At 42.7% G+C, this 24,812-nt stretch overlaps 1 protein-coding gene across 3 annotated transcripts in view; it reads left to right on the top strand.

Annotated features, from left to right (window-relative positions):
• Positions 1-24,812, top strand: part of Bbs9 (Bardet-Biedl syndrome 9) — a 390,403-nt gene that overhangs the window by 89,226 nt on the left and 276,365 nt on the right. For all 3 annotated transcript variants that reach the window (XM_055601404.1, XM_055601405.1, XM_055601403.1), the window contains exons 6-7: positions 9,717-9,891; positions 21,110-21,194. In XM_055601404.1, the coding sequence (XP_055457379.1) occupies positions 9,717-9,891; positions 21,110-21,194 (260 nt within the window). The remainder of the gene's footprint in view (positions 1-9,716; positions 9,892-21,109; positions 21,195-24,812) is intronic.

Raw genomic sequence — 24,812 nt, 5'->3', positions numbered from 1 at the left:
CATGGGGGTTTCTTGCCTGCAGAATTCAGAGGCTTAGCTCCAGATGGGACTTCAGATAGTGTCTTCTAGTTGAACTTTGCCCTTCAAAAAACAAAGTGGCCTCCGATTTGATCATCTCACCTCTCCTTACTTCCAGCTCATTTGAGGGATTTGGGCTTTACTCCTCTGCTGTAAAGTGTACCTGTCCTTGAACTGTGATGGGCATTGCTAAGTAGTTTACATAAGCCAAGAACTATTTCAAAATTCAGAGTGAGGTCATTCCCTCAACACATTAAAAGAAAGAGAAAGGGTTCCACTAGACCAGACAAGAAAAGTGCAAAGGAGAGAAGCTCCCATAAGGAAAAATGGAGACCCAGGCATCGTCATGAGGTGTGCAGGACATTACAAGCTGTGCAGCTTTAGGCACAGCTTATGTGACTTCAGGTAGCTATAATCATGGAGAAGGAGATGAGGAGTTTCCACTGTGGGGTCTAGTTTCTCTGCATAATTAGTTGCTATAGACAGTGCTGAAGAAGACTGGGTGAAGCAGTGATTAGTGGGGCTGGACCTAAACCTGGATTCTGTGCCTCCATGGGAGCTGTCTTGGATGTACCGGTTTAAGTGTTTTATCCTATGCTCCTGGAGATTCAGGAAATGAGTGAGACCGTTACACTGTGTTCCCAGGGGCCAAAGGTGCTAGCTCTCTCCAGGGTTCAGGTTTTCTTCAAGTCCTCTTTCCTCATCTTAGTGTGCTAGGGCGTTGCTCCCGAGATGTTAGCCTCATACCTGTAGGCCAAAGTTGCAGTGGGCTGATTTGCAGTGTGTAAGGTTGCGCCCCTGCACCCTGTCATCACAGATATTTCAGCACCAGCTCCCAGCAAAGTCACCTGACCTCAGTTATGTGCTGTCTTTGAGAGGGGACTGAAAGTGTGCTTTCCTCTGGATTGCTGCCTGTCTGATGGTAGCCCATGATCGGCATCCAAATGCATGAATAGCCATAGGGGGAGCAGTTAGCATTCTGCCACCAGAGCGAGGCTACAACAAATTATATGAAATTCATGTAGCATCTCTGAATTTATTATGGAATTTCTTTTTGAAATAAATAAGCTGAATTGCCCTTATCCTGAGCTTAGAGTTTCCTTTTCTGAAAATTATTTTTTGTACTTAATTGTAGTGAAATGTATAGTAAAGCCTTTGTGTCTGGCTTTAAATGAAATGTTTCAACAAGGCCTTTGCTATGTTTGCATTATTCTCTAGAGGCTGAGAAATTGTTTCGAGACCGTTTGAACCTTGAAGAAATGTTGTCTCTCCAGAGAATCTGCACTTGGTGCTGTGTGAGAGCTTGCAGCTGCACAGACCTTAGTCCTAAGACACTCCTGGCAAACCTGGGCTTCTTAATTTTGATTATGGCTAGCCATGCTCAAAAAGTACTGAGATTTGTGCGAGCTGTCACCTCTCACTTTTATGATATAAATTACACAGGTTGTAGTACATGGAAGTTTATTTATGGGAAAGGTCAGACAGAGACAGTGGAAGAGCTTAGAAGAGAAAGAATACAGAGAGGGCAGGGAGACTGATGGAGAGTTAGAGGGACAGACATAGGGAGTGGAAGAGAGAGGAGGAGAGAGAGAAGAGAGGAAGAAAAAGATAGCAGGGTGGCGGGTGGGTTATATACTGAGCACCTGGTGCAGGTGATGACATAAGCCATTGTCGGGGCCCTAAAGGCCCCTGAGGGCAGGCCAGTTTACTTGCCTGCATGGCAACATACCTTTCCTCCCTTTTTGTTTAATTAAAAAATGAGGAACTAGGGAGGGGTGACGAGGTGGGATGAGGACATTGGACTGCTTCTCATGCAAGGCAAGCTAAAGTGTTTAAATATAGGTTCACTGGAGGCAGCTCTTGGCCACCATGCAAAAGTGGAGGGAGAGAGGGAGAGAGAGAGAGAGAGAGAGAGAGAGAGAAAGAGAGACACACACAGAGAGAGAGACAGAGACAGAGGGACAGAGACACACACACACACACACACACACACACACACACACACACACACAGAGAGAGAGAGAGAGAGAGAGAGAGAGAGAGAGAGAGCAAGAACCAAAATGTCCAGATTATATAGTGAAGGGGAAGGCTCTTCTCTGTCAAGTTCAGGGTACAGGTCGGGGGTATGCCAGCCACGCCCTGCAGCAGATATGGTCTGAGGAATTCTGGGAGAACCTGGAACTATTTGTCTGTGGTCTAAAGCACAACATTCCAGCCTTTTGTTGATAATAAATGGATAAGGGGTGAAGCAATCAATCGTCTTTGGCTACTTCCTGCTGACACTGGGACGGTAGTAGAGAGGCCAAAAGGCTGAAATGTTGGCCAAGTCTGGGAAGAACAGGCTGTTTTATTTGCTGTCCAGGACCTGTGTGAACATCTGTGTCAGGAGGGGAAGTGCAGGTCCAGCTTGGCACAGTCTGGGAGGTTAGACTGGAGCACCTGTGGGTATCTGCTTTTGTGCTGTCTTGGATGTAGGAAACATCTGGATCTGACAGGATACTGGAACATAATTATATGAGTAGAAGACAAAGTTAAGTAGGTTATGGAGAAAATTCCTCTTAGGTGTACATTTGAAACTTTTGGGAGAGCAAGCAGAGAGGGAAGGTTTGGAGCAAAGAAGAGCGAAAGCTTGAGTATAGGGGACCTTCATTTACCTGGTCACTGGCAGTAATTGAAGAAGGTTCCATTTTGGATCTGTCATCTAAAGGAAACTGAGGCTAAGTTTGGCTGCAGGGGCGTGTAAGCTTGGAAGCCCTTAAAGCCGGTGCTGGGTGTAGGGATCTCCAGAAGGCATCTCAGAGGGGGAACCTGGATGGACAGGCAAATGGACTATTCCCATTGGGGAGGTAGAAGTCAGTGACCTCTCCGAGGCGTCCCAAGGGCAAGGTTTGACTTGAGTAGATTGGTATACAATCTGCTCCAGCAGTTCCTCAACTTTGGCCAGAAACCTAGTGCACAGTTGCCCAGTACAAACATGGTTTACCTAGTACTAGGATTTCAGCAGGAGATGAAACCATGCTGGTAGAGGAAAAATCTCTCCCAAAGGAGAGAAGGTCCTAGATGAAGCGTTTGGGTGTAGGTTGTTGAGAATGGCAGGAAGCGTTTACACCAACCAGAGGAAAGCCATTGCTGGATGCATGAAAGTAGCAATCATCTTTTGGATACATGCCCAGGGGTGGTGTAGCTGGCTCCTGAGAAAGCGCATTCCTAGTTGTCCGAGAAAGTGCCAGATTGCTTTCTAGAGTGGTTGTATAAGTTTACATTCCCACCAGCAGTGGAGGAGGGTTCCCCTTTCTCCACAGCCTCTCCAGCATGTATTGTCACTTGAGTTTTTGATCTTAGCCATTCTGATGGGTGTAAGGTGAAATCTCAGGGTCGTTTTGATTTCCATTTCCCTGATGGCTAAGGACGTTGAGCATCTCTTTAAGTGTTTCTCTGCCATTCGATATTCCTCTACAGAGAATTCTCTGTTTAGCTCCATACCCCCCTTTTTAATTGGATTACTTGATTTATTGCTTTTTAACTTCTTTAGTTCTTTATATATTCTGTATATTAGCCCTCTGTCAGATATAGGGTTGGTGAAGATCCTTTCCCAGTCTGTGGGCTGTCATTTCGTTCTGAGGACAGTGATTTGTTTAACCATGTTCATAGCAGCTTTATTCATAATAGCCAGAACCTGGAAACAACCCAGATCTCCCTCAATGGGGAATGGATACAGAAATTGTGGTATATTTACACAATGGAATACTACTCAGCAGTTAAAAACAAGGAAATCATGAAATTTGCAGGCAAATGGTAGGAACTAGAAAAGATCATTCTGAATTAGGTATCCCAGAAACAAGAAGACACACATGGTATATAATAACTTATAAGTGGATACTAGACATATAATATAGGATATACCTACAAAAATCTGTACACCCAAAAAAGCTGAGCTAGAAGGAGGACCCTGAGTAAGATGATCAATCCTCACTAAGAAAGGCAATCGGAACAGACATTGGAAGCAGGAGAAAACAGGGAACAGGACAGGAGCCTACCACAGAGGGCCTCTAAAACACTCTACCCAGTAGTGTATCAAAGCAGCTACTGAGACTCATAACCAAACCTTGGGCAGAGTGCAGGGAATCTTGGGAAAGAAGGGGGAGGTAGTAAGACCTGGAGAGGACAGGAGCTCCACAAGGAGAGCAACAGAAGGAAAGTATCTGGGCCCAGGGGTCTTTTCTGAGACTTATACTCCAAACAAGGACCATTCATGGATATAACCTAGAACCCCTGCTCAGATGTAGCCCATGGCATCTCAGTGTCCAAGTGGGTTCCTTAGTAAGGGGAACAGGGACTGTCTCTGACATGAACTCAGTGGCTGGCTCTTTGACCGCTCCCCACCCCATGGGCGAGCAGCCTTGCCAGGCCACAGAGGAGGACAATGCAGCTAGTTTTGATGAGACCTGATAAGCTAGGGTCTTATCAGGTCTTTAAGGGGAGGAGGACCTCCCCATCAGTGGATTTGGAGAGGGGCATGGGAGGAGATGAGGGAGGGATTGAGAGGAAATGAAGGAGGGACTACAGCTGGGACACAAAGTGAATAAACTGTAATTAATATAAAAATAAAAATTTAATAAAAAAGTAAAACAAAACAAAAACAAAACAACAACAAAGAAAGTAGCAATCAGTAGCCAGAAAAGGGGAGTTCCAAAACCAGGGAATATGGGGTAGGAATTGCACCCACTATGAGAGGCAGTAGGTGGGAAACTTAGGTTGTTGATTGGCAGTACTTATCTGGATTCCATTTGACCTGAGAGGTGGATTCAGGTAGATTTCCTGTAGTTTGCGAGAATCCTTTTTAAGTTTACAACATGTTAGTGTCACCATTGTTCTGCAGTGAAATGCACATTGTAGAAAAGGGCAGTAGAGCATACATCTTTGTGTTAACAGCCTAAACACTCTTTAAGGTGAGCTCTAGGAAGGCAGAAGCCTTCTGTGAAGTAGAAGGGGCAGAAGGTCACTTGAGCTTGATTTTTAGTATGATTACACACCATGAAAGAGGGGTTTCTTCTTTCTTTCTTTCTTTCTTTCTTTCTTTCTTTTTTTATAATTTATTTAATTTTATGTGCATTAGCTTGAACATGTCAGATCCATTAGAACTGGCATTATAGACATTTGTGAGCTGCCATGTGGGTGCTGGGAATTGAACCCAGGTCCTTTGGGAGAACAGAAAGTGCTCTTAACCACTGAGCCATCTCTCCAGCCCCGGGGTTTTTTCTCTGTATTCAGAAGACTGGATGGATATAAGTCTAGCACAATGAGAAAGAACTTTTAAGTCTATACTTAAAAGACAAACCAAAGGAAATTTAAAATCTTGAGCTTGGAACCATGATAGTGCACCATATAGAGGATTTTTTTTTTTTAAACCAGAGCTAAATTAATAAATCAGAGCTCTAGTGATAAATGTCAAAGCTCTGGACAGTTAATACAACAGTAGCATAGCAACAGGAAGAAAGATGAAGCTTTTTTAAAAAGTCTATTTAGGATACTTTAAATCACCTTAACTTAAACTTTTGTATTCTTAGGCCTTGTATCCATCCAGTTATTTATCATGAGACACAAGTGAAATTGTTGGGAGCAGTAACTGTCCTTTAGCTAAAGGAATGGTAAAAGGTTACATCTGAGACCTGCCTCTTGAGTCTGGTAACAAAGTAGACTGTGTCTAGACCTGACAGCAGCAGCTCTAGGAGTGCAGAGCAAGGCCTGGTCTCCTGCATATGAAGAGGACTGAGAAGGCATCCGAAGCCTCTCATGACAGAGGTTGAACTTAGATTTTAAACATCATATCCAATAAGGAAATTATAACTTCTTATATACGAGTTAATAGTTTAAAATCTTTTTTTCTCTTGAGACCCGAAAAAGAAATCAGAGAGGATTTTTTTTTTTTAATTTTAGTTGGAAAGTACAGTTTTAGAGAGAAGAGTCAGGCTTTAGAGATGAGAGATTTTGGGAGGGTAGAGCAGGTTTAGATACCTGGGGATCAGTTGTCTGTGAGAATTTGGAGATGCGGTATGGCGATTTTTGTCTTTGGATGAGGTCAGGCTGAGAAAACGTGTGCTTGGGCTCCTGCAGGCCAGCTGTGGGAGTGGGAGTAGGGGCCATCGGCCAAGTGGGAGAGCAGGCAGAGAGAAACAGACAGGACTTTGAGAAAAGAGAAATAGGGAAATTGCTTTTCGGTGATCACTCTTAGTGTTACTGAATTATAAAGCTCGTTAGGCCAGATTTTGGGTGTAGAGGCTGGAGGTTTGTCAGAGGGAGAGAGCATGAATGAGCCATCCTTGGGAATGAGAAAGGGAGAAGAAATGTCCCAGCAGCCTGTGATCATGAGTGTCCCCAAGACTGGGGTGGGACTGAGCATGGAACATGCCACTAGCTCTTTGTCAGTTAACTAGTACAGCAGGTCAAGGCCTTACCCTGGCTAAACCTGAGAAACTGGAGCCTGGTACCAGGGCTTTAGCAGCAGTAAGGCCATGTTCTAGTAGAGGGAATCTCATCTGCTGGAAAGGATAGAGGCAGATAGGCAGCTTTACAGTAGAGGTGGGAGGGGGGCAGTGGCCTTTCAGGGCCTACAAGAGACTGCAGTTTTGGAGCTCTGAGAACAGTGGGACAGAAACGAGGTAGTGAAAGCATTTGGCAGCTAAGAGCCACACTTTTTTATAACCAAGATGGCTGCCAACCATGTGACTGCCCTTGATTGCCCTTCGTAAAAATGGCAGTGAAGCCATGGCTCCATCCTCTTTATCCTCTCAAATCAACATGGATGCCCCATCTGTGTTGTGCTCCGTTGGGGCAGTGCTGCATGATCCGGTGTCTTGAGACCCTGGGCCCCCCAGCATGCTATCTGCCTAGTGATCCTGGCCTGGCCGTGACCATAGGGCATGTGGCAGTGGTGGTTCAAAACTGTCTGTGAATGGCATGACTGCATGGCCCAGGACAATTTAAAAACCATCTGCACACGGGTGCGTGCTGTGGGAGGGTGCGGGGGTGTGCATCAGGGGCCCAAAGCTGAGCAGCATGAGGCGAGTGATTGCTTACCTAGCAGGCATCATTGAGCGATCCCAGTGAGCAATACCATCCAGAGATTGTGAGCAGCAGAGATTACAGTCGCGGAGGATTGAAAGCAACAGGAGAGAAAGAAAGATTGGTACGCATTTGTGGGCAGGCAAGAGAATGGGATTCCAGAGTGAAACCCATGGAATTGCCTGCCCATCATGGCACCAAATGTTATGATATGAATTACGCATTGTGCAACAGGTTGTGGTACATGGAAGTTTACTGTGGGAAAGTCGAGAGAAAGGCAGTGAGAGAGCTTAGAAGAGAGAGAATAGAGGGTGGGGAGGGAGACAGAGAATCAGAAGGACAGAGAGACAGGCAGAGAGAGGAGGAGAGAGAGGGGGAAGAGAGGAAGAGAAAATGGCTGGGTCGCAGATAGGTTATATTCAGAGCACCTGGCAGCAGGTGATGACATAGGACTTGGAATGGTGACCCAAGACCTTGTCAGGACGCCAAAGGCCCCTGAGGACAGGGCAGTTAAATTGCCTGCATGACAACATAGCACTTGCGGACAGCAAGAGCAAGACAACTTTGGTAGTTTGAACCTTTTCCAGCTTCAATTAACCATGTATAATGTTTGAATACAATAACTGGAGTGAGCTATCTGGGTGTCAGTCTTTCATGAAGAGGCCGATCCCCTCTACTTTTTTGGGAAATGAAGACTTAGCATCTTGTGAGCTTCTCTCTCAACTGTGGCACTTGCGACTGACAGCTACCAGTACTTTTATTTTATTTTATTTATTTTATATATATTTAAAAATAGGGCTTTGTCTCACATCTTGGCTGAGCTAGGCTCACCATATAGACTAAGCTGGCCGTGAACACGTGGCAATCCTTCTGCTTCAGCTGCCTAAGCCATGGGATTGTAGGTTTGACCAGAGTGCCTGGCTTTTGTGTGTCCTCTGTGGTTTGTGGTGTCTTGCTTTTTGTTAGTGCCTTAGACACTGCAGTGCTGGCACTATCTTCACTCCTTTCAACAATTCTACCTTTTCCTCCAGAGTTGGCTCAGCAGCCAACGAAAACCCTCAGAAGGATGGTATGTAATTCATTGTATAGTTTGTTCATGCTGTACTCGTTAGGATCTTTGACATCTTATTTCTTACTTTGGAACTCTTTTTACAGCATCACTGAAGTATAAGTGACAAACAAAAACTGTGTATTTAAGGCACACAGGGTAATGTTTTATGTATACACGTCTGTGTATATACTGTGAAATAATTACCACAATAAGCTAATTGATGTATTTATCACCCACAGTGACCCTTTCTTGTGTCAGTCTTTTTTTTTTTTTTTTAGGGGGGTGAGAACACATAAGATTGATTCTCAGCAGATTCACATACATAAGGCATGGCCATTGTCTCTTCAGTTTCTTTGCTATCATATATTGGGTCCCTAGAACTTACCACTTTACAACTGCAAGTTTTTCCTGCTGGCCAATCTCTCTTTGTTTCCGCCCCGTCCCTCACTCCTGGTAACTGCTTCAACCTTGGTTCTATGAATTTGACTTGTAAAACTTAACACAGACATGAGATCATGTTTTGTCCTCTGTGATGGCTTTAGCATGGTGTCTTTAGGTTATCTATCTTTCTTCTTTTCCCCCAGACATGTGTGGTCGATGTTTTGAGTTGCATTTCCTGATGGCTAGGATACATCTTTTCACATGTGTGTTAGCCATTTGTATCTGCCCTGAGGAAAAGTACCTTTTCAGGTCCTTTGACTAAAAAAAAAAAAAAACTTTAATTTTTAATATTGAGTCATGTGTTCTTTGTGCAGTTTGGAGATTAAGCCCTTAGGTCTTTCATGGTTTGCAAGTGCCTTTCCTCAACCTCTGTGGCGCCTTCATGTTTTAGATTTCTTTTACTGGTGAGAGGTTTTTAGTTTGACATTGCCTCTTGTCCGTCTGTTTGTTTATTTTGTTTTTGTTGCTTATGTTTTTGGCATAGTTTCTTAAAGTCATTGTCAAGGCCAGTGTCCTAGCCCCTCCTCCATGTTCCATGTATGATGTCTAAGCCACATGAAAGCATCAGATAGTGATTTGACAATGAGAAGTGGTTCCTGGAGAACTGCGTTGCTGTGTGTCAGAATTTGGGAAAAACAGTATCTTGGAATTACGATTGTTCTTAGAAATTATTTTAAAATTGGAGATTTGGGCATTTAATGTATAAAAAGAAATGTTAAAAGTATGCACACTTAATGAATATGATTTGAATAGACAATGAAAGTATAAACATGTTATGGATATAAGAATTGGGACGTGTGCATATGTATTTTTTGACTTTTTTTTTGAGACAGGGTTTCTCTGTGTTTCCTTGGCTGTTGTAGATTTACTTTGTAGACCAGGCCGGTCTTGAACTCACAGAGATCCGCCTGCCTCTTCCTCCCTGAGTTCTGGGATCACAGGCGTGCACCACCGCACCCAGCTGTGTATATGTGTTGATATTCACAACCTGATATTTTCACTGGCTTATGATCTAAAATTGAAACTACCTTGAGGTTGCTTTGTAGGGTGAAAGTTAAGTGTGATGCATTTGAGCAGAATAGTGATTGCTAACCATTACATTTATAAAAACTAAGGTGTCTACTTTATTCTAATTCTTCTTTAGGTCGAGATCTGATCTGTATCCAGTCCATGGATGGGATGCTGATGGTGTTTGAGCAGGAGAGCTACGCTTTCGGGAGATTCCTCCCCGGTTCTCTTCTGCCTGGCCCTCTGGCTTACAGTCCCCGTACGGATTCCTTCATTACTGTCTCCTCCTGCAGACAAGTGGAGAGTTACAAGTGAGTCTGCACGTTACCTTTGGAATCACCATTATTGTGACTGTTTGCTGCTCATTAATTATCTTCCTGGAAGACCTTGAATGTTACAAATGAAGAGGTTATTGGCTTCTTTGGTAAACTTTAATTGGTGTGATTTAGAGCAGGTCACTGATGTATGAAAAGTATTCGGAAGGCAGCTCTTGGTTGGAATTCTTTTTGCTCTTTTCCACTGCCTGATGGTCAGCATCTTTAGGAGATAGTAATGCTAGTGTTGACTAGTTTGTTATAAAGATTAAATGTGTTTCAACTCACTGCCAGCAGAGATGCTCAATATGAATACAGCTACTCCATATAATGAGAATTAAATGGCTGACTGTGGTGGTCCATGTCTTTAATCTCAGCACTCAGGAAGCAGAGGCAGGTGGATATCTGTGAGTTTGAGGCCACCCTCATCTACATAGTGAGAACTTGTTTCAAAAAACAAACAACAAAAATCATCATCAGCAATAATGGACAGAGACAATGAGTAAAAAAAAAAAAAACCACATATAAAGTTGCATGTGTGGAATGATTTTATAATAACAACAAACGCACATGGCATTTGTAAATGATCTGGGAACAGGCAATTACTGCAGTGAATGCTAGTGATTTTCACAGAGGAACAGATCATTGTAGATAAGGCGTGGAAGTGAGCCTTTGAACCGAGTGTGTATTTTGCTAGAGATTCTTATGGATCTTCCTGAGTTATGTTCGAGAGAATTTTTTTTTCTTTTTTCTCAGGGAAATATCCATAAAAATTATTGTTGGTAGAGAGAATCGGAAAAGAATTAGAAATTTGATCTGGGAACAGAAATAGGGTTGGTTTCAAATATCTTCAGCTCCTTAATGTATTATTTAAAAAAAGATTTATTGTTTATTTGTGTGCATGTATGTGCCTCTGTGGATTTATGTGTATCACATGTGTGAAGGGGCCGTCGAGGCCAGAGGAGGTGCCCTGGAACTGGAGTTACGTGGTTGTGGGCTACGGGAGATGGAGCCCGGGCACCAACCTGAGTTTGTCCTTCGCTGCAGAGCTGGCTCTGCACCCCATCATGACTGTCTTTGTGATGGCAACATTTAGAACTTGACACATCATATCATTCTGATGCTGGGTTTTGCCCACAGGATGCTTCCCACAGTGGGAAGAAGAATACAAATCTCAAGGGCAGTGGCCCAGGAGATGGTGCTTTCATTTCAGCGCCGTGTGTTGAGTCACTCAGGCATTTCCCCTCGTAAGTGGCAGGCTCTTGTTGAACAGTTGTCTGTGCTGGAAACAGGCAAATTCTTGTCACTAAGCAGAGCTGCTGGAAGCGGCAGGTCATCCCGCCACGCCCTTCCTGCGGCTCCTTTGACTCTTGCCAGAGGAAATGAACTGTGGTGTCGCCTCTGGAGATAAATATATTTTGTCTGAGAAATTAAGTGTCTGTGTAGTTTACCCAGGACTGCCAAAACTTAGGCGGTACCGAGGGGATCTGCTTTTCACCTCGTTCTGTGAGTCACCTCCCGCCAAGCAGGGCTACTCAAGGGGCACAATGCACAGATTTGAATGTGCAGTTGCTGACTCTTGGGCAGGCGCACGTGTGTGAGCATATGCATACATGTATGCATGCGTGCGTGCACGCATGCATGTGTGAGAGTTTGATTGGAGTGATCCTCTGAGGAGGCAACAGGTGCATTTCCTTAACATGTGAGTTTAATGTCACAGAAGTCTCATTTCAACGCTGATAGTTCTCCAGCATACTGATCTATTTAACTCATTTCCATTTAGGGTAAAAAACAAACAAAGAAACAAACAAAAAAACCACCCTACACTTTACCCATTATGAGGTTCATTTATAATGGTAAGAATGCACAAGACAATGGGGTGATTTAAAGCATTAAGTTCTGTGATATATGTATGCATGCTTTCAAGTTTAATAGATTGAATTAAATGATAGTCACCAGGGACATTTAGGAAGGGGAAACGCATGAAAAACTCCTGGTTCCTTTTCTTGAGGCTTCATTAAGTCCATCTATAGTCAGTTAATAGAATGTAATTGGCTAATAGAATGGGCTTTTAAGACATAATTCACCTTCCTTTTGATATTGCTAGTTAACTGCTCTAAAGTTAATTATATTCAGATAGGCGCATTTACGGGCTTTGGCCTCAAGCTTCAGAGCGTGTAGAACCTTCTGGCCAGCTTGTTATTAATGCATGTCCATGTGCCTCCCCCAGTCCCTACACGGGGATAAGACACAGCTCATCACTGTAAGTATCAACCGCAAGGATTTTAATGTAGAATTGAGTGTTCGCGCTTTCTCTCCTCTTTCTTTCTTTCTTTCTTTCTTTCTTTCTTTCTTTCTTTCTTTCTTTCTTTCTTTCTTTCTTTCTTTCTTTCTTTCTTTCTTTCTTTCTTCCCTTTGAGACGAGATCTGGCTCTCTAGCTCAAGGCTTGGTGAAGTTGTAATCCTTCTGTCCCAGCCTCCAATTTAGGATTACAGACAGGTACCATCAAGCCAGGCTTGTTTTCTTACATTATGTATGTATATATGTATGTATGTACATATGTATGTATATATGTATTTTGTCTGTGTGTGACCTGTTAGGTTTTTTTTTAAAGATTCATTTATTTATTTTTTATTGTGTAGGTGTTGTGTGCACATGTGTGCTATGGTGTGTGTGTGTGTGTGTGTGTGTGTGTGTGTGTGTGTGTAGGCCAGAGGACAACTTGTAGGATCTGGTTCATTCTTTCCAACATGTGGGACCTGGGGATTGAATCAGGGTTTCAGGCTTGCCAGCAAGTGCCTTTACTGAGCCATCTTGCCAGTTCCCTATTTAACTTTTGTGAGAGAATTGTTTGTCCTGTGTTGAGGCTTAAGGTTTTGGTGTTTCTGCCCTCCTGATCATGTGTCTTTTGTTTTCTCTTCCTGTCAGAATTCCTTACTCAGCTACAAAGTGGCCCATGAGATGGGGAAAGAGGTTTTGGTGAAGGATGGTGGTAGACAGTAATAAAGTACATGGGGCTGGGAGGTGGGAAGGGACTACTGGGAGGGTGTGTGGGGGAGGGAGGGGGTTGGGGTGGGTAGGAAAAGGGTTGGGGAGGAAGAACAATCAAAACAAAGCATGCGTGAAAATGCAGTGATAAAAGACCTTACTTTATGTGCTAACTGAAAAGCAAACAAAAATCTCTAACCCCAAAAAGCAAAACAACTGAAAGAATTTGTGCCATATACTTTAATTTTCTTGCTTGGCCCTTCCCATTGGAAAGCCTTTACTTTTCACTTCAGTTTATGTTCTTATTCTCCAAATTCTAACCTAGTGTTTGAAGGCTATTTCATATTATATATATGTATACATACACACACACACACACACAAACACACATATATATGTATATATATATATATATTCTCCTTTTTTATTAAGCACTCTTTTTGGCAGATGGTGGCTCCTATTGTTGCCCAGGCTGGTCCCACATTCCCAGGTTCCAATGACTCTCTGCCTCTGCCTCCTGAGTGCTGAGATTTTAGGTGTGTGACATTCTGCCTGGCTTAGCTGTCCTTCTAAATTCCATTATGAAGCCCATTTTCTCTTAAAAAGAATCTCAGTTTTCTTACGCCATTGGTCCTCTGCATGAACAGGTTCCACAATCACACATTCAACCAATCCCACACTGAAGATGTTTGAAAAACTCTATTTTAAGCAGAACAGACCTTTCCCTCTTGCTATTTCCCGTACATTACACTTCACAGACCTTCCATCTCCATAGCCTTTCCATTGATTTCAGTGTTGTAAGCAGTCTAGGGGTGGATTAAAAGTGAGGCAGTGGCTGGGAGCTAGCTCAGTGGGCGAGATGCTTGCTGCCCAAGCTTGAGGACTTGTGTTCAGATAACCACCGTGAGCAGCAGACTGTGACAGTGTGTTCCTACTGATGGGAAGGCACAGGCAGGAGGAGTTTGGCCTTTTGTTGGCCAGAGACTGTGTCTGTGAGTTTGTTGGTGAGTTTCAGGTTCAGTGAGGAACTCTATCTCAAAAATAATGGGAGAGCACTCGAGGAAGGCACTTGACATGAATCCTTGGTCTCCAGATGCGTGTGCACACAAGTATGTGTGCGTGAACTCAAGCACCCCTCCCCCACATGGTTTTTCATTCTTATTTAAGACAAGGGTTGTAATTGTAGCTCCGTGAACAGGTATTCACCTGTACTCCATCCTCAGTGTTGAGGAAAAAGAAGTCTATAAGGGAACATTCATAATCTATGCTCTAAATACTGTGCTACTTTTTATAACACACTTGAGCATTGGCATTGTGGTGACTGTGGGAGTGTCAATGTCCTGGAACTAATTCTTTATGGATTCCAAGGACAACCTTAATGAACTGTGTGCTCTTTATAATCCAGCCTCTTTTACCTCTGTGGTTGTGGACTTTCAGATTTGGAAGAGCAGTTTTAAAGTATCCCTTTTATGTTTTCTAGAAAAAAATAATTTCTCAAGGACTTTCTCTGTCCCACACATTGTAAAAGGCACTAGACATGCAAATAAGGCCTGCCTCCTGACTTCAGGCAGTGCTCAGGCAGGTGCGGCAGGCAGCCAGTCAGTCCGCTACTGCCATGTGCTGTGACACAGGCTACTGCCAAGCTTCTCATGGGACGCTGGCAAGGCTCGGAGCTGTGTGGAGGAAGCCCCCAGAGAAAGTGTATCAGCCTCTTGTTTAAGTTTACTTCCACTCCTTTGCTGTACCCTAATGACTCTTGCAGCCACTCCTAGATAAATAGAGGGCTTTAAGTATTTAAAGGGTCGTCAGTCTATACCTTCAGAGTCCGTCTAGCCCTACGATGGCTGTCATCAAGAAAATAAATGAGAGCAGATGCTGGTGGAGAGGCAGGAAAAGAGGGGCTCGTCTTCACGCCTGGTGACAGTGAAAACTTGTACAGTCACTATGGAAGTTATTATGGGAATTCCTTAAAAAAAGAGAATAAAGCTACCATGTGATCCAGCTGTACAACTCTTAGGTCTACGCCCCGAGGACCCCTGAGTCGACACAGCTCAGAGATACTGGCACATGTGTGTTTATAGCTGCCCCATTCCTAGCAGTCAAGACAGAGCCAGACTAGACGTCCGCTAGCAGGGAACACATAAAGATGAGTTACATGCCCAACAGCATGTTATACAGCCATCAGTAAAAATGAAATCAGATATTCGCAAGAAAATCTTCACAGCGGGGACTGTGTTAAGGAACATCGACCAAGCTCTGAAAGACAGTAACACGCATTTGTCTCATGTATGGAACTTAGATTTAAAAAAATGTGTTTCTGTACGTGTGTACTTAGAAATGTATACTTGTAGGTGAGAAAATTAGAGAGGGAAGAAGAAATCTTAAGGGCGGTGGGAAATAGAGAAACAAAAAGACACATCTGCTTCGGAATATGTGGAATAAGAGAGCAGATGTGGAAGCTCACTGAGGAAGAAAAGGAGCCAGGTGGCGATGGGAGGAGGCCTCCGGGAGGACAGGGGGCCTGGACTGCGGGCAGATGGGAACAAAGTCTAATAGCAAATGAAGATGTCCTATGAAACCAATTTCTTTGTATGCTAACCAAAAATTTTGAATAAATAAGTAAAATATTCTTTTATTTAAGGTTTTAAAAATATTTGAATTTTGATAAGCAGAAATATACATAATGTGTTTATATTAAGGCCAAACACCTCAAAAGATGCATTGGCCGAGTTTGTTAATATGACTCACCAGGCTGAGGCTCCGGCTGAAGGAAAGGCTGTCTTCTTGCCTGTCTGTCTTGCTGTCACCAGTGTCTGACATCTCTTGCTTCCTTCTCTGCCTTTCTGCTGCCTCCTGCTTCTTCCTCAGTCAGTTGTCGTCCAAGGGCGCCCATTAGGCTCTTCCTTCTTTCATCTCCGTGGGTTCTGTTCTTGGCTGGGCTCACAGCTCCTTGGTGGCAGGAATCAAGTACCTTTGAAGTTCCTGCTTGCTCCCTTGATGGCAGTAGATATGTCACATGTGCTTTATGCGGAAATAAAACATGTATATTCAGAAAGCTTCTGTTTTGCTCTTGGCATTTTTTTTTAAATGAAAATGACTTTCCTTAGCATTATAAGAATACTTGTGTGATCGTGGAAATGGAATCCCAACACTCTGTACACAGAGTTACAGTTTCTAGTTAAGTTCTCCAGTCAATCATTGACCAAATTGCCTGGTACCCTTTGAGTTGACAACTGTGTTTTACTTGAAAGTCAATGATTTGGAGTGCTCTCTTTTGTAGTCTTACACATCGATCCATATTTCAGTCGTGTGTCACTGTTTCTGTGATGTGGTATGTCAAGTACTGGGTCATGTGGCTGCGTTTGTCATTGCTGTTCCATGGATCAGTTAAGCATTTGTGGTTAAGCATGCACCCAGACACTGAAAGGTGTGATCAGCACCTTTCAGTTCTGAGCACACTTCTGACCCTCTTCATAATGTCTCCTTGGCCTGGGCCTCGGTTCTCCTTCAGCGTTGCAAAGAGGATTTTATTCATTAGCTTGTACCACTGAGGAAAAAGATACATGCTTTCTTTGTTTCAGATTTTCCAAGTCCACTTGGAATTGTTGAGTGTTGCAAAAGTTCCTGGTCACAGTTAAGAGGTGTTAAGGAAGAATCATAAGAGAGATGCTGTTACGGGTTGGTCATCACCTGAACTGCTGTCAGCCATTCAAGACACAAAATCCTCTTCTCAGTGGTCTTGAGGAAGAGAGCGAGTCACATTAGAAATAGGAGTCAATGTTGGTTGTGTCTCTGCTTGCTGTTCTGATGTTAACGAGGCTACTCTATGGGCTCACTGACTTCAGATGAACTAATAACTCTTTGTAGTTATGTAAAAAGCTTCAAAGGGCTCAGAGGGTTTTGGGTTTTTGGAACAATCTGACTAATATCCATGTCATCCTCAGGTAGATTGTAGTCTGTAGAAAGTTAACTATTGTGTAATTACTTGCCTGACGGCTGATTTATAATAGGACCAGCGCTGAGATTTCTGGTCCTAACTGCATACTATTTATATACCCTGAAACTGGCAAAAGGAAAACAACCCCTCTTTGGAGCTTGGAATGCCAGCTTTTATTTATTTATTTATTTAGTCACCTTTGGAAACTTTGGGGTCTTGAAAGTCAGTTCAAGATTAAAGTGTGGCCACTTGCTGCAGCTGCAGACCCTGTAAAACTTTGCTTTGCGATAGTCACATCCTCTCCCTCCTCCCTTCACATCCTCTCCCTCCTCCCTTTTCAGCCTCCTAGCACATGACTCATGCCCCTCTGCTGTGCCCTTCTGAGCTGCCATGGCCTTCGCATGTTCCTCTTCTCTGTAGTACTCCTTCCCTCCTTGCCAGCCTGACCAAGTTTTTCTCAGTCTCTAATACCAACTCTCACTTCCCGAACCCACAGGAGTCCAATGATTTGATCCTGCCCTCGTGTTTCTCGGACATTGTGCAGCTGTGAATAGTGTCCATGAGCCCAGGGCTTCTTGAGACACTCAAAATTCATACATGTTTAGCTTTCATAGTAACTATAAGCTCATTATTACTATAGTTGATTCTAAGTTTGATAGAATAATAATAAAGTTATTAAATGAAAAACTTCAACTCATTTCCCTTTCTTCTTATTAAATCATAATACTTTGTCTTGTTCCTCTAGAGCTAAGATGAAAATTTAAGAGCAGGCATGTTCAGACAATTCTTTTTTATTTATATTTTTATTAATTACAGTTTATTCTTTGTTTCTCACCTGTAGCTCCCTCCCTCCTCCCTTACCAATCCTACCCTCTTTCCCTCTTCTCCACCTCTGCCCCTCCCCCAGTCCACTGATAGGGGAGGTCTTCCTCTGTTTCCTTCTGTTCCTAGTCTGTCAGGTCTCATTGGGACTGGCTGCATTGTCTTCCTCTGTGGCCTGGTAAGGCTGCCCCTCCCTCAGGGGGAGGTGATCAAAGAGCAGGCCAATCAGTTCATGTCAGAGACAATCCCTGTTCCCATTACTATGAAACCCACTTGGACACTGAACTTCCATGGACTACATCTGTGCAGGGGTTCTGGGTTATCTCCATGAATAGTCCTTGGTTGGGGTATCAGTCTCAGAAAAGACCCCTGGTCCCAGATTTTTTGGTTCTGTTGCTTTCCTTGTGTAGCAGCTGTCCTCTGCAGGTCTTACCCACTTCTTTCATAAGATTCCCTGCACTCTGCCCAAAGTTTGGCAATAAGTCTCAGCATCTGCTCTGATACTCTGCAGGGTAGAGTCTTTGAAAGGCCCTCTGTGGCAGGCTCCTGTCCTTTTCCCTGTGTCCTTTTCCCTCTTTTGATGTCCATCCTCTTTGTCTTTCTGAATGAGGATTGAGCATTTTAGCCAGAGTCCTCTATTCATACAGTTCTTATTGCCTAACACAAAGGTGTCTGAGAACACAAAGCATGAATCCTTGTAAAGTTCCACTTAATTCATAGTCATTTTGGTGTCCTGCTGAAGATTGAGGTTTATTTTTTGTTATTACAAATGAGTCAAGTCAGGACAATATAGCGCTGGAATAGGTCATAATCTGTTTTGTGTCCTAGAACAGAATAACAAAAACTTGGTCATTTATAAAGAATAGAGGTGTCTTTCTTCTGGTTCCAGTCACGGGGAAGTCAGAGGTCATTATACTGCCATGTGGTGAGGGTCTTCTTGTATCCCCTTTTGGTGAAAGCACACAGGAATATACCAAAGTGAAGTCTAGAGATGAATCGTAGAGCCCCAAGTGCTTCCGTAACTGGCTAGTTACCTGTCACTGTCATAGAAGATCCTGGCAACAGGAGCAGGAAGCTGCCTCGTTACTTTTCATCCACACAGAGGAAGCAGAGACAGAGCGAACAGGAAGCTGGGCTGTGCTCTGAACCCCCAGGGTCTGCCCCACACTTCATCCAGCTAGGCTCCCATTTGCAGAAGGTTCACAACCTTCTTAAACAGCGTCCGCTGCAGAGGACCAGGTGTCATATACATGGACCCATGGGAAAACGCATCAAACCGCCACCTAGTTGTTGCTCCACCCCTGAGAGCAGAGGACCATCCAGTTGGCTCCTCCTCCCATGCCTGGCACATTTGGGACATGATTTTGCGGGACACATTCAAACCCTAGCAGCATCTGCTACTTGAGGAGCCGTGTGTTTCGGGGCTGGGGACACGTGAGGTATGCCCTCTGCTCAGCTGCGCCCACGCCCCTGGACTGGCGTGTCTACACATGCTCAGATCTTCCACACTGTCTTCTTTGAGGCTGCTGGCCTTATGTTCTCACACATCTCTGTCTTAGCTGATATGAATTGTCTGAGTATATCTGCTTTTAGGTTTTCTCTTAGCCCTGGAGGAACAACACAAATAGTTGTGATTTAGTAGGAAGAAAAGACATCTGTCTGAAGTTTTTTTTTTTTTTTTGTATTTAAGACAACTCATTATTCTAAAAATGTCCTATTAATTAGTGGGAAGTAAGGGAACTTAAACTTTGTTGGATCACCTTATTTATATATTGAGTGATCTTGTAAATTGTTTTAAAGAATGGCTTGAGCTAATGTTAATTATTGAAATAGAAACTGTAAAGTATTTGTAGATTATTCATGGTGTCCGCTATTGAGAATGTATCAAGTATCTGAGAAGCCCATTGATTTCTCTGTCTTCATAAATCTTTTTCTGTCTTTGTCTTTAAACTCCTTTACCAATAATTGGGAATCCAATATTGCTCGAGCATTATTATTATTATTATTTATTACAATTTATTCACTTTGTAGCCTGTCTGTAACCCCCTCCCTCATCTCTTCCCAGTCTCACCCTCCCTCTTTCTTCCCCCACTATGTCCCTTCCCTAGCCACTGATAGGGGAGGACCTCCTCCCCTTCTGTCTGACCCTATCCTATCAGGGCTCATCAGGACTGTCTGGGTCTTTTTTTTACTGTGGCTCAGTAAGGCCACATTGCTAGGAGGAAGTAATCAAAGAGCAGGCAATCAAGTTCATGATAGAGACAGACCCTGCTCCCCTTACTTGGGAACTCACTTGGAGACTGAGCTGGCATGGGCTACATCTGAGCAGGGGTTTTAGGTCCTCTCCATGCATGGTCCTTGGTGGATTCATCAGTCTTTGCAAGGTCCCTGGGCCCAGATTTTTTGGCTTTGTTGTTCTCCTTGTGGAGCTCATGTTCCTTCCAGGTCTTTCTATCTCCCTCTTCTTCCATAAGATTCCCTGCACTCTGCCCAAAGTTTGGCTGTAAGTCTCAGTATCTGCTTTGATACCCTGATGGGTAGAGTCTCTCGAGGTCCTCCTGTCCTGTTCCTTGTCTTTTCCTACTTCTAATGTCTATCCTGTTTGCCCTTCTGAATGAGGATTAAGCATCTTCTCTAGGGTCCTCCTTGTTTAGCTTTTTAAGAGTATAGGTTTATCTTGTATTATATATGGCTGATATCTACTTATTAGTGTGTATATACAGCCTGAGCATTCTTACTCTGGAACTTTTGTTATCCCAAACATTTTGAACACTGCATCATGCTCAGAAAGGCTTGGATTTTAGAGCACTTTGGAAGTTTTACATTATGCTGCTAGACTGTAAAATGTATGTATGCATTCCAGCTTCTCCCAACTCTGACACACTTTAACCCTGAGCACTTTGGATGAGGAATAAGAAGTATGTAAATGCCAGGTGCTGTACTAGGCATGTGATGAAGGCATGTGATGATAGTTTGCTTTTAAATTCTTCTTACAAGTTAACAGCAACCATTTCCATTTCATAGATGGGAAAGTATGGCAGGGTGAATAACTTGACACAATTCCCCGACTGTAAGCGGATTGGCTGCTAGTGTCAAATACAATACTTCTACAGAGTGTGTATTAATGCTTTTCTATGACCCCGGCTGTTCGGTGTTAGTTAAGTTCTTTCTGGTATGTGTGTTTAGGTGCTAGGGCTTTCTTGCCTGTTGTTTGCTACATGCAGTTCTCTGGAGACTTGAAAACAGTGCTGGCCTCATAGGAGTGACACGCAGATGTGATCCATCATGATTGTTCATATCACAGGCCATAATATAACTCACTAAAATTTAATTCAAAATTCATAGTTTTTAGAACTAATGAAAACATCTTTCACAATGTTTATGGATTGTGTACCTCTGAAGTTTAAAGTGATTTTTTTCCTTTAAAATTTATGATGTCACTTATCCTTTGCCATCTCTTCAAACAGGTACCAAGTACTTGCCTTTGCTACGGATGCGGATAAAAAGCAGGAGACCGAACAGCAAAAACTTGGATCTGGAAAAAGACTTGTTGTAAGGCTGATTAATATATAAAGATTTCAATAATTCTATTTATAATCATATTTGTTAGAGAATTCCCGGAAGTAAATCAAAACACATTCTGATAACTTTTTTATCCAGTTGTTTCAATGACAAAAATTGAATTGGCCATGTTGAGCTGTAGAACGTGTCTGTCCACGTGCCGTGCCGTGCTCACGTAGGGCGTCACCGCTACAGCCATCACAGTGAGGGCTAGATATCGTCACTTTTCATTCAGGAGATTAGAAACCAGCACAAAGCTTTAAACTGTTTGTGTTTTTTTGCGTGTAGTTTTTCAAGACAGGGTTTCTCTGTGTACCCTTGGCTGTCTGGGTCTCACTTTGTAGGCCAGACTGGCTTTGAACTCACAGAGATCCACCTGCCTCCCTGAGTGCTGGGATTATAGGAGTGTGCCACCATGCCTGGCTGTGTACTCTTTTCTAAAATATTTCTATTTCCTCCCTCCCTCCGTCCCTCCTTCCCTCCTTCCTTCCTTCCTTCCTCCCTCCCTCCCTCCCTCCCTCCCTCCCTCCCTCCCTCCCTTCCTTCCTTCCTTCCTTCCTTCCTTCCTTCCTTCTTTCCTTCCCTTTTTTTAAGGGCTTTAAAATCTTTATTTTTCACTGGACTAGAAACTATAAAATACTAAACAGACTCAACAGGTTGTATGTGTATGTTTACACAGGCATACACATATATACATATGCTCATACATACACACACATACATATATACACATATATACATACATACACATGTATATACACACATATACATATGCATACATACACACATACATTCATGTGCTCACATGCATATACACACATACATACACATACATACACATGTATATACACACATATACAGTATACATCCATACACACCAGGTCTTTGAAAGGGAGCAGGGATGTAATTAGCACATGGGAGGAGTTGGAAGGAAGACTGGGTGTGTGCGTGTGAAAGGATATACATATTGTACATATGTGGAATTAAAGTAAAAGCAGATGAATTTCTAGATGCATATGAACCACCTAAGTTAAATCAAGATGAAGCAAATAATTCTTTAGAAACTTTTAAAATATGTTTCTTGTATGCAGCAGATTGTTGGGTAAATTGAAAGCAGATTTTTTTCATAGAATATATTCTGATGATGCCTCCCCTCCTCCTACTCTACCCAGATGACCCTCACTTCCCTTTGTCTCTCTTTCTAGAAAACAAACAGGTATTCACAACCTTTGTTTCTCTTATTAGAAAAAAAAAAGCATCTAAAATGGTACGACAGCAGCAATAACAATAACAATAACAAATAAAATAAGATAAAAACAAACCAGGATAGGACAAAACAGAAAAAGAGAAAACCAATACACAAACACAAAAAAAAAAAACAACCCATAAAAACAGTATATGAACAAAATATCTGTAAGGTGAAGAAGAGAAAAGCCCAGACAAAGAATGATGAGACAAAGACAGTTCCAGGAACGCCGTTGAGTTGTTTTCTGTTGGCCGTCTACTGCCAGAGTGGGGCCTGCCCCTAACGGGCTTGTGTTCCCAGTGAGACTCCATTGGGAACCATTAATTGTCCCCTTCTGAGTGGTCTGTCAGTATAGCCTGTGGGTTAGGAACGGGGGCTGTGTCCGCCTCTGCTCTCAGCGGTGGGCCTGCTTAGATCTGTGCAGGCCCCGGTCATGCTGCCACAGTAGCTGTGAGATCATGTGTGCACCAGTCATGCCGTGTCTAAAGGGCCTTGCTTTCTTGGTTTCCTCCATGTCCACCCACTCTTAGACTCCTCTCACCTCCTCTTCCTCAGGGTTCCCTGAGCTCTGAGGGGATTGATGGAGACATCCCATTTAGGCCTGAGTGCTCCAAGCTCTCTTACTCTGCACGTGGTCCAGCTGTGAATCTCCGTGTCTGTTCCCATCCGCTGCAGGAGGAAGCTTCTCTGATGGTGGCTGAGGGAGACACTGATCTCTGGGAAGAGCAGAATGTCACTAGGAGCCATTTTACTGCCATGTTCCTTTAGCAGAGCAGTAGTATACCAACACCTTTTAAAATCAGTGTATTCCTTGTCAGTTTCACACATGTATGTAATATGTCTGGTCACACGAATCCTTCCCATCTCTCATCCATCCACTCCTAACTTATATTTTTACTTGTTTGTTTGTTTGTTTATTTATGATGTTTCTCTGTGGCCAGACCCATGCATGCCTTTGTCTCTCTTTCTCTCACTCTCTTTTCTGTGTGTATGTGACTGTGTGCATGCACATGTGTGTGTTTGTATGTATGCCAGTGAACAGCTTGCTGAGTTGCTTCTCTCTTTCTATCATGTCCTGGGAATTGAACACAGATCTTCATGCTTGGCAACAAGCTCCTTCATCCCTGAACCATTTTTCTTAGCCAGAAAATCAGCTCTTTACTATGAAAATTTTTGTACATTATATTCCTCTGTTCATAATGACTTTTCCCTTGGCTAATTTTTAGATACTTTTCTTAGCACTTATTTTGAACAATTAAGATTCTGACGTCTTTCTCCCCTTTTTCTCCTTTCTTCCTTTTATTTCTTTTAGGTTTAGAACTTGTTGAGTTTCCTGGATCTGTGAATTTGCAGTTTTCATAAAATTAAAAAAATTGGGTCAATAATTTTTCAAATAATTTGTGTGTGTCTCTCCTTTCTATGGAGCACTGCAACTATACATACACTTAACTTACTCTAGATTGTCCAATGGATCACAGATTTGTCTTTTAATTTTGTTCAATTAATTAATTAATCTTGCAATGGCAAAGATTGAGCACAGGGCCTCATATGTTTTTTTTTTTAACCAACCAAATATTTCATTTTCCATCAAAATATAATTCTTTCTCTTTTTCACTTGAGATAATTTTTATTACTATAATGAAGATTACTAATGATTTTTTTTTCTAGTGGAATAAACCCCATTTACTATAGATTTAATTTTGTAAATTCAGTTTGAGTGTTTATATTTTCAACATCTCTCTATAACCTTTTGAAGATGTAAAGTTATAATACTTATTATTTTGGTTTTCTAATTCTTAACATCTGTATCAGGTTTGAGTTAAGTTTCAGTTGATTTATTTTTCTTCATTGTAAATTACATTTCCTGGTTGGTTTTATTTGCATGATTGGTAATTTAAATGTTTTTATTAGATGTCAGATATAGTCAATTTTATTTTGTTGCATTTTAGATATCTCTGAATCATTACAGGCTAAGCTTAGTCCTGGGACACAGTTGTTTGAAAACAGTTTGATCTTTTTGAGCATTGTTTTAAAGATTTATTAGGTGGGACGGAACTACTTCTTGTGTGGCTGATTTTCCACACTCCTGAGACCACATCCTTCCGCATGCTCTGCCAGTGCCCGAGACTGAGCTTCTGAGCATGGGTTCAGTCCTGGGAGGATGCTGGCCACCGTAACCTGGAATCTGTGGGGTGATGGTCCCCTGGCCTTCCCTAGATTCTTTCTGTGAATGTGCTGACGAAGTCCCCAGACATCTGAGGCAAACTTTCTATAGGTCTCTCAGGGTTGGTCTCCTCATTGAATGTATTGTGAACTATTAACTGCCTTGGTTTCTCTGGACTCTCAATTCATCTTCTTAGCTC

Source organism: Psammomys obesus, unplaced genomic scaffold (genome assembly GCF_907164565.1).
Source record: "Psammomys obesus unplaced genomic scaffold, mPsaObe1.curated_primary_1811, whole genome shotgun sequence".
In the NCBI taxonomy this organism is placed as follows: domain Eukaryota; kingdom Metazoa; phylum Chordata; class Mammalia; order Rodentia; family Muridae; genus Psammomys; species Psammomys obesus.
This window is presented reverse-complemented; position numbering and strand designations above follow the sequence as displayed.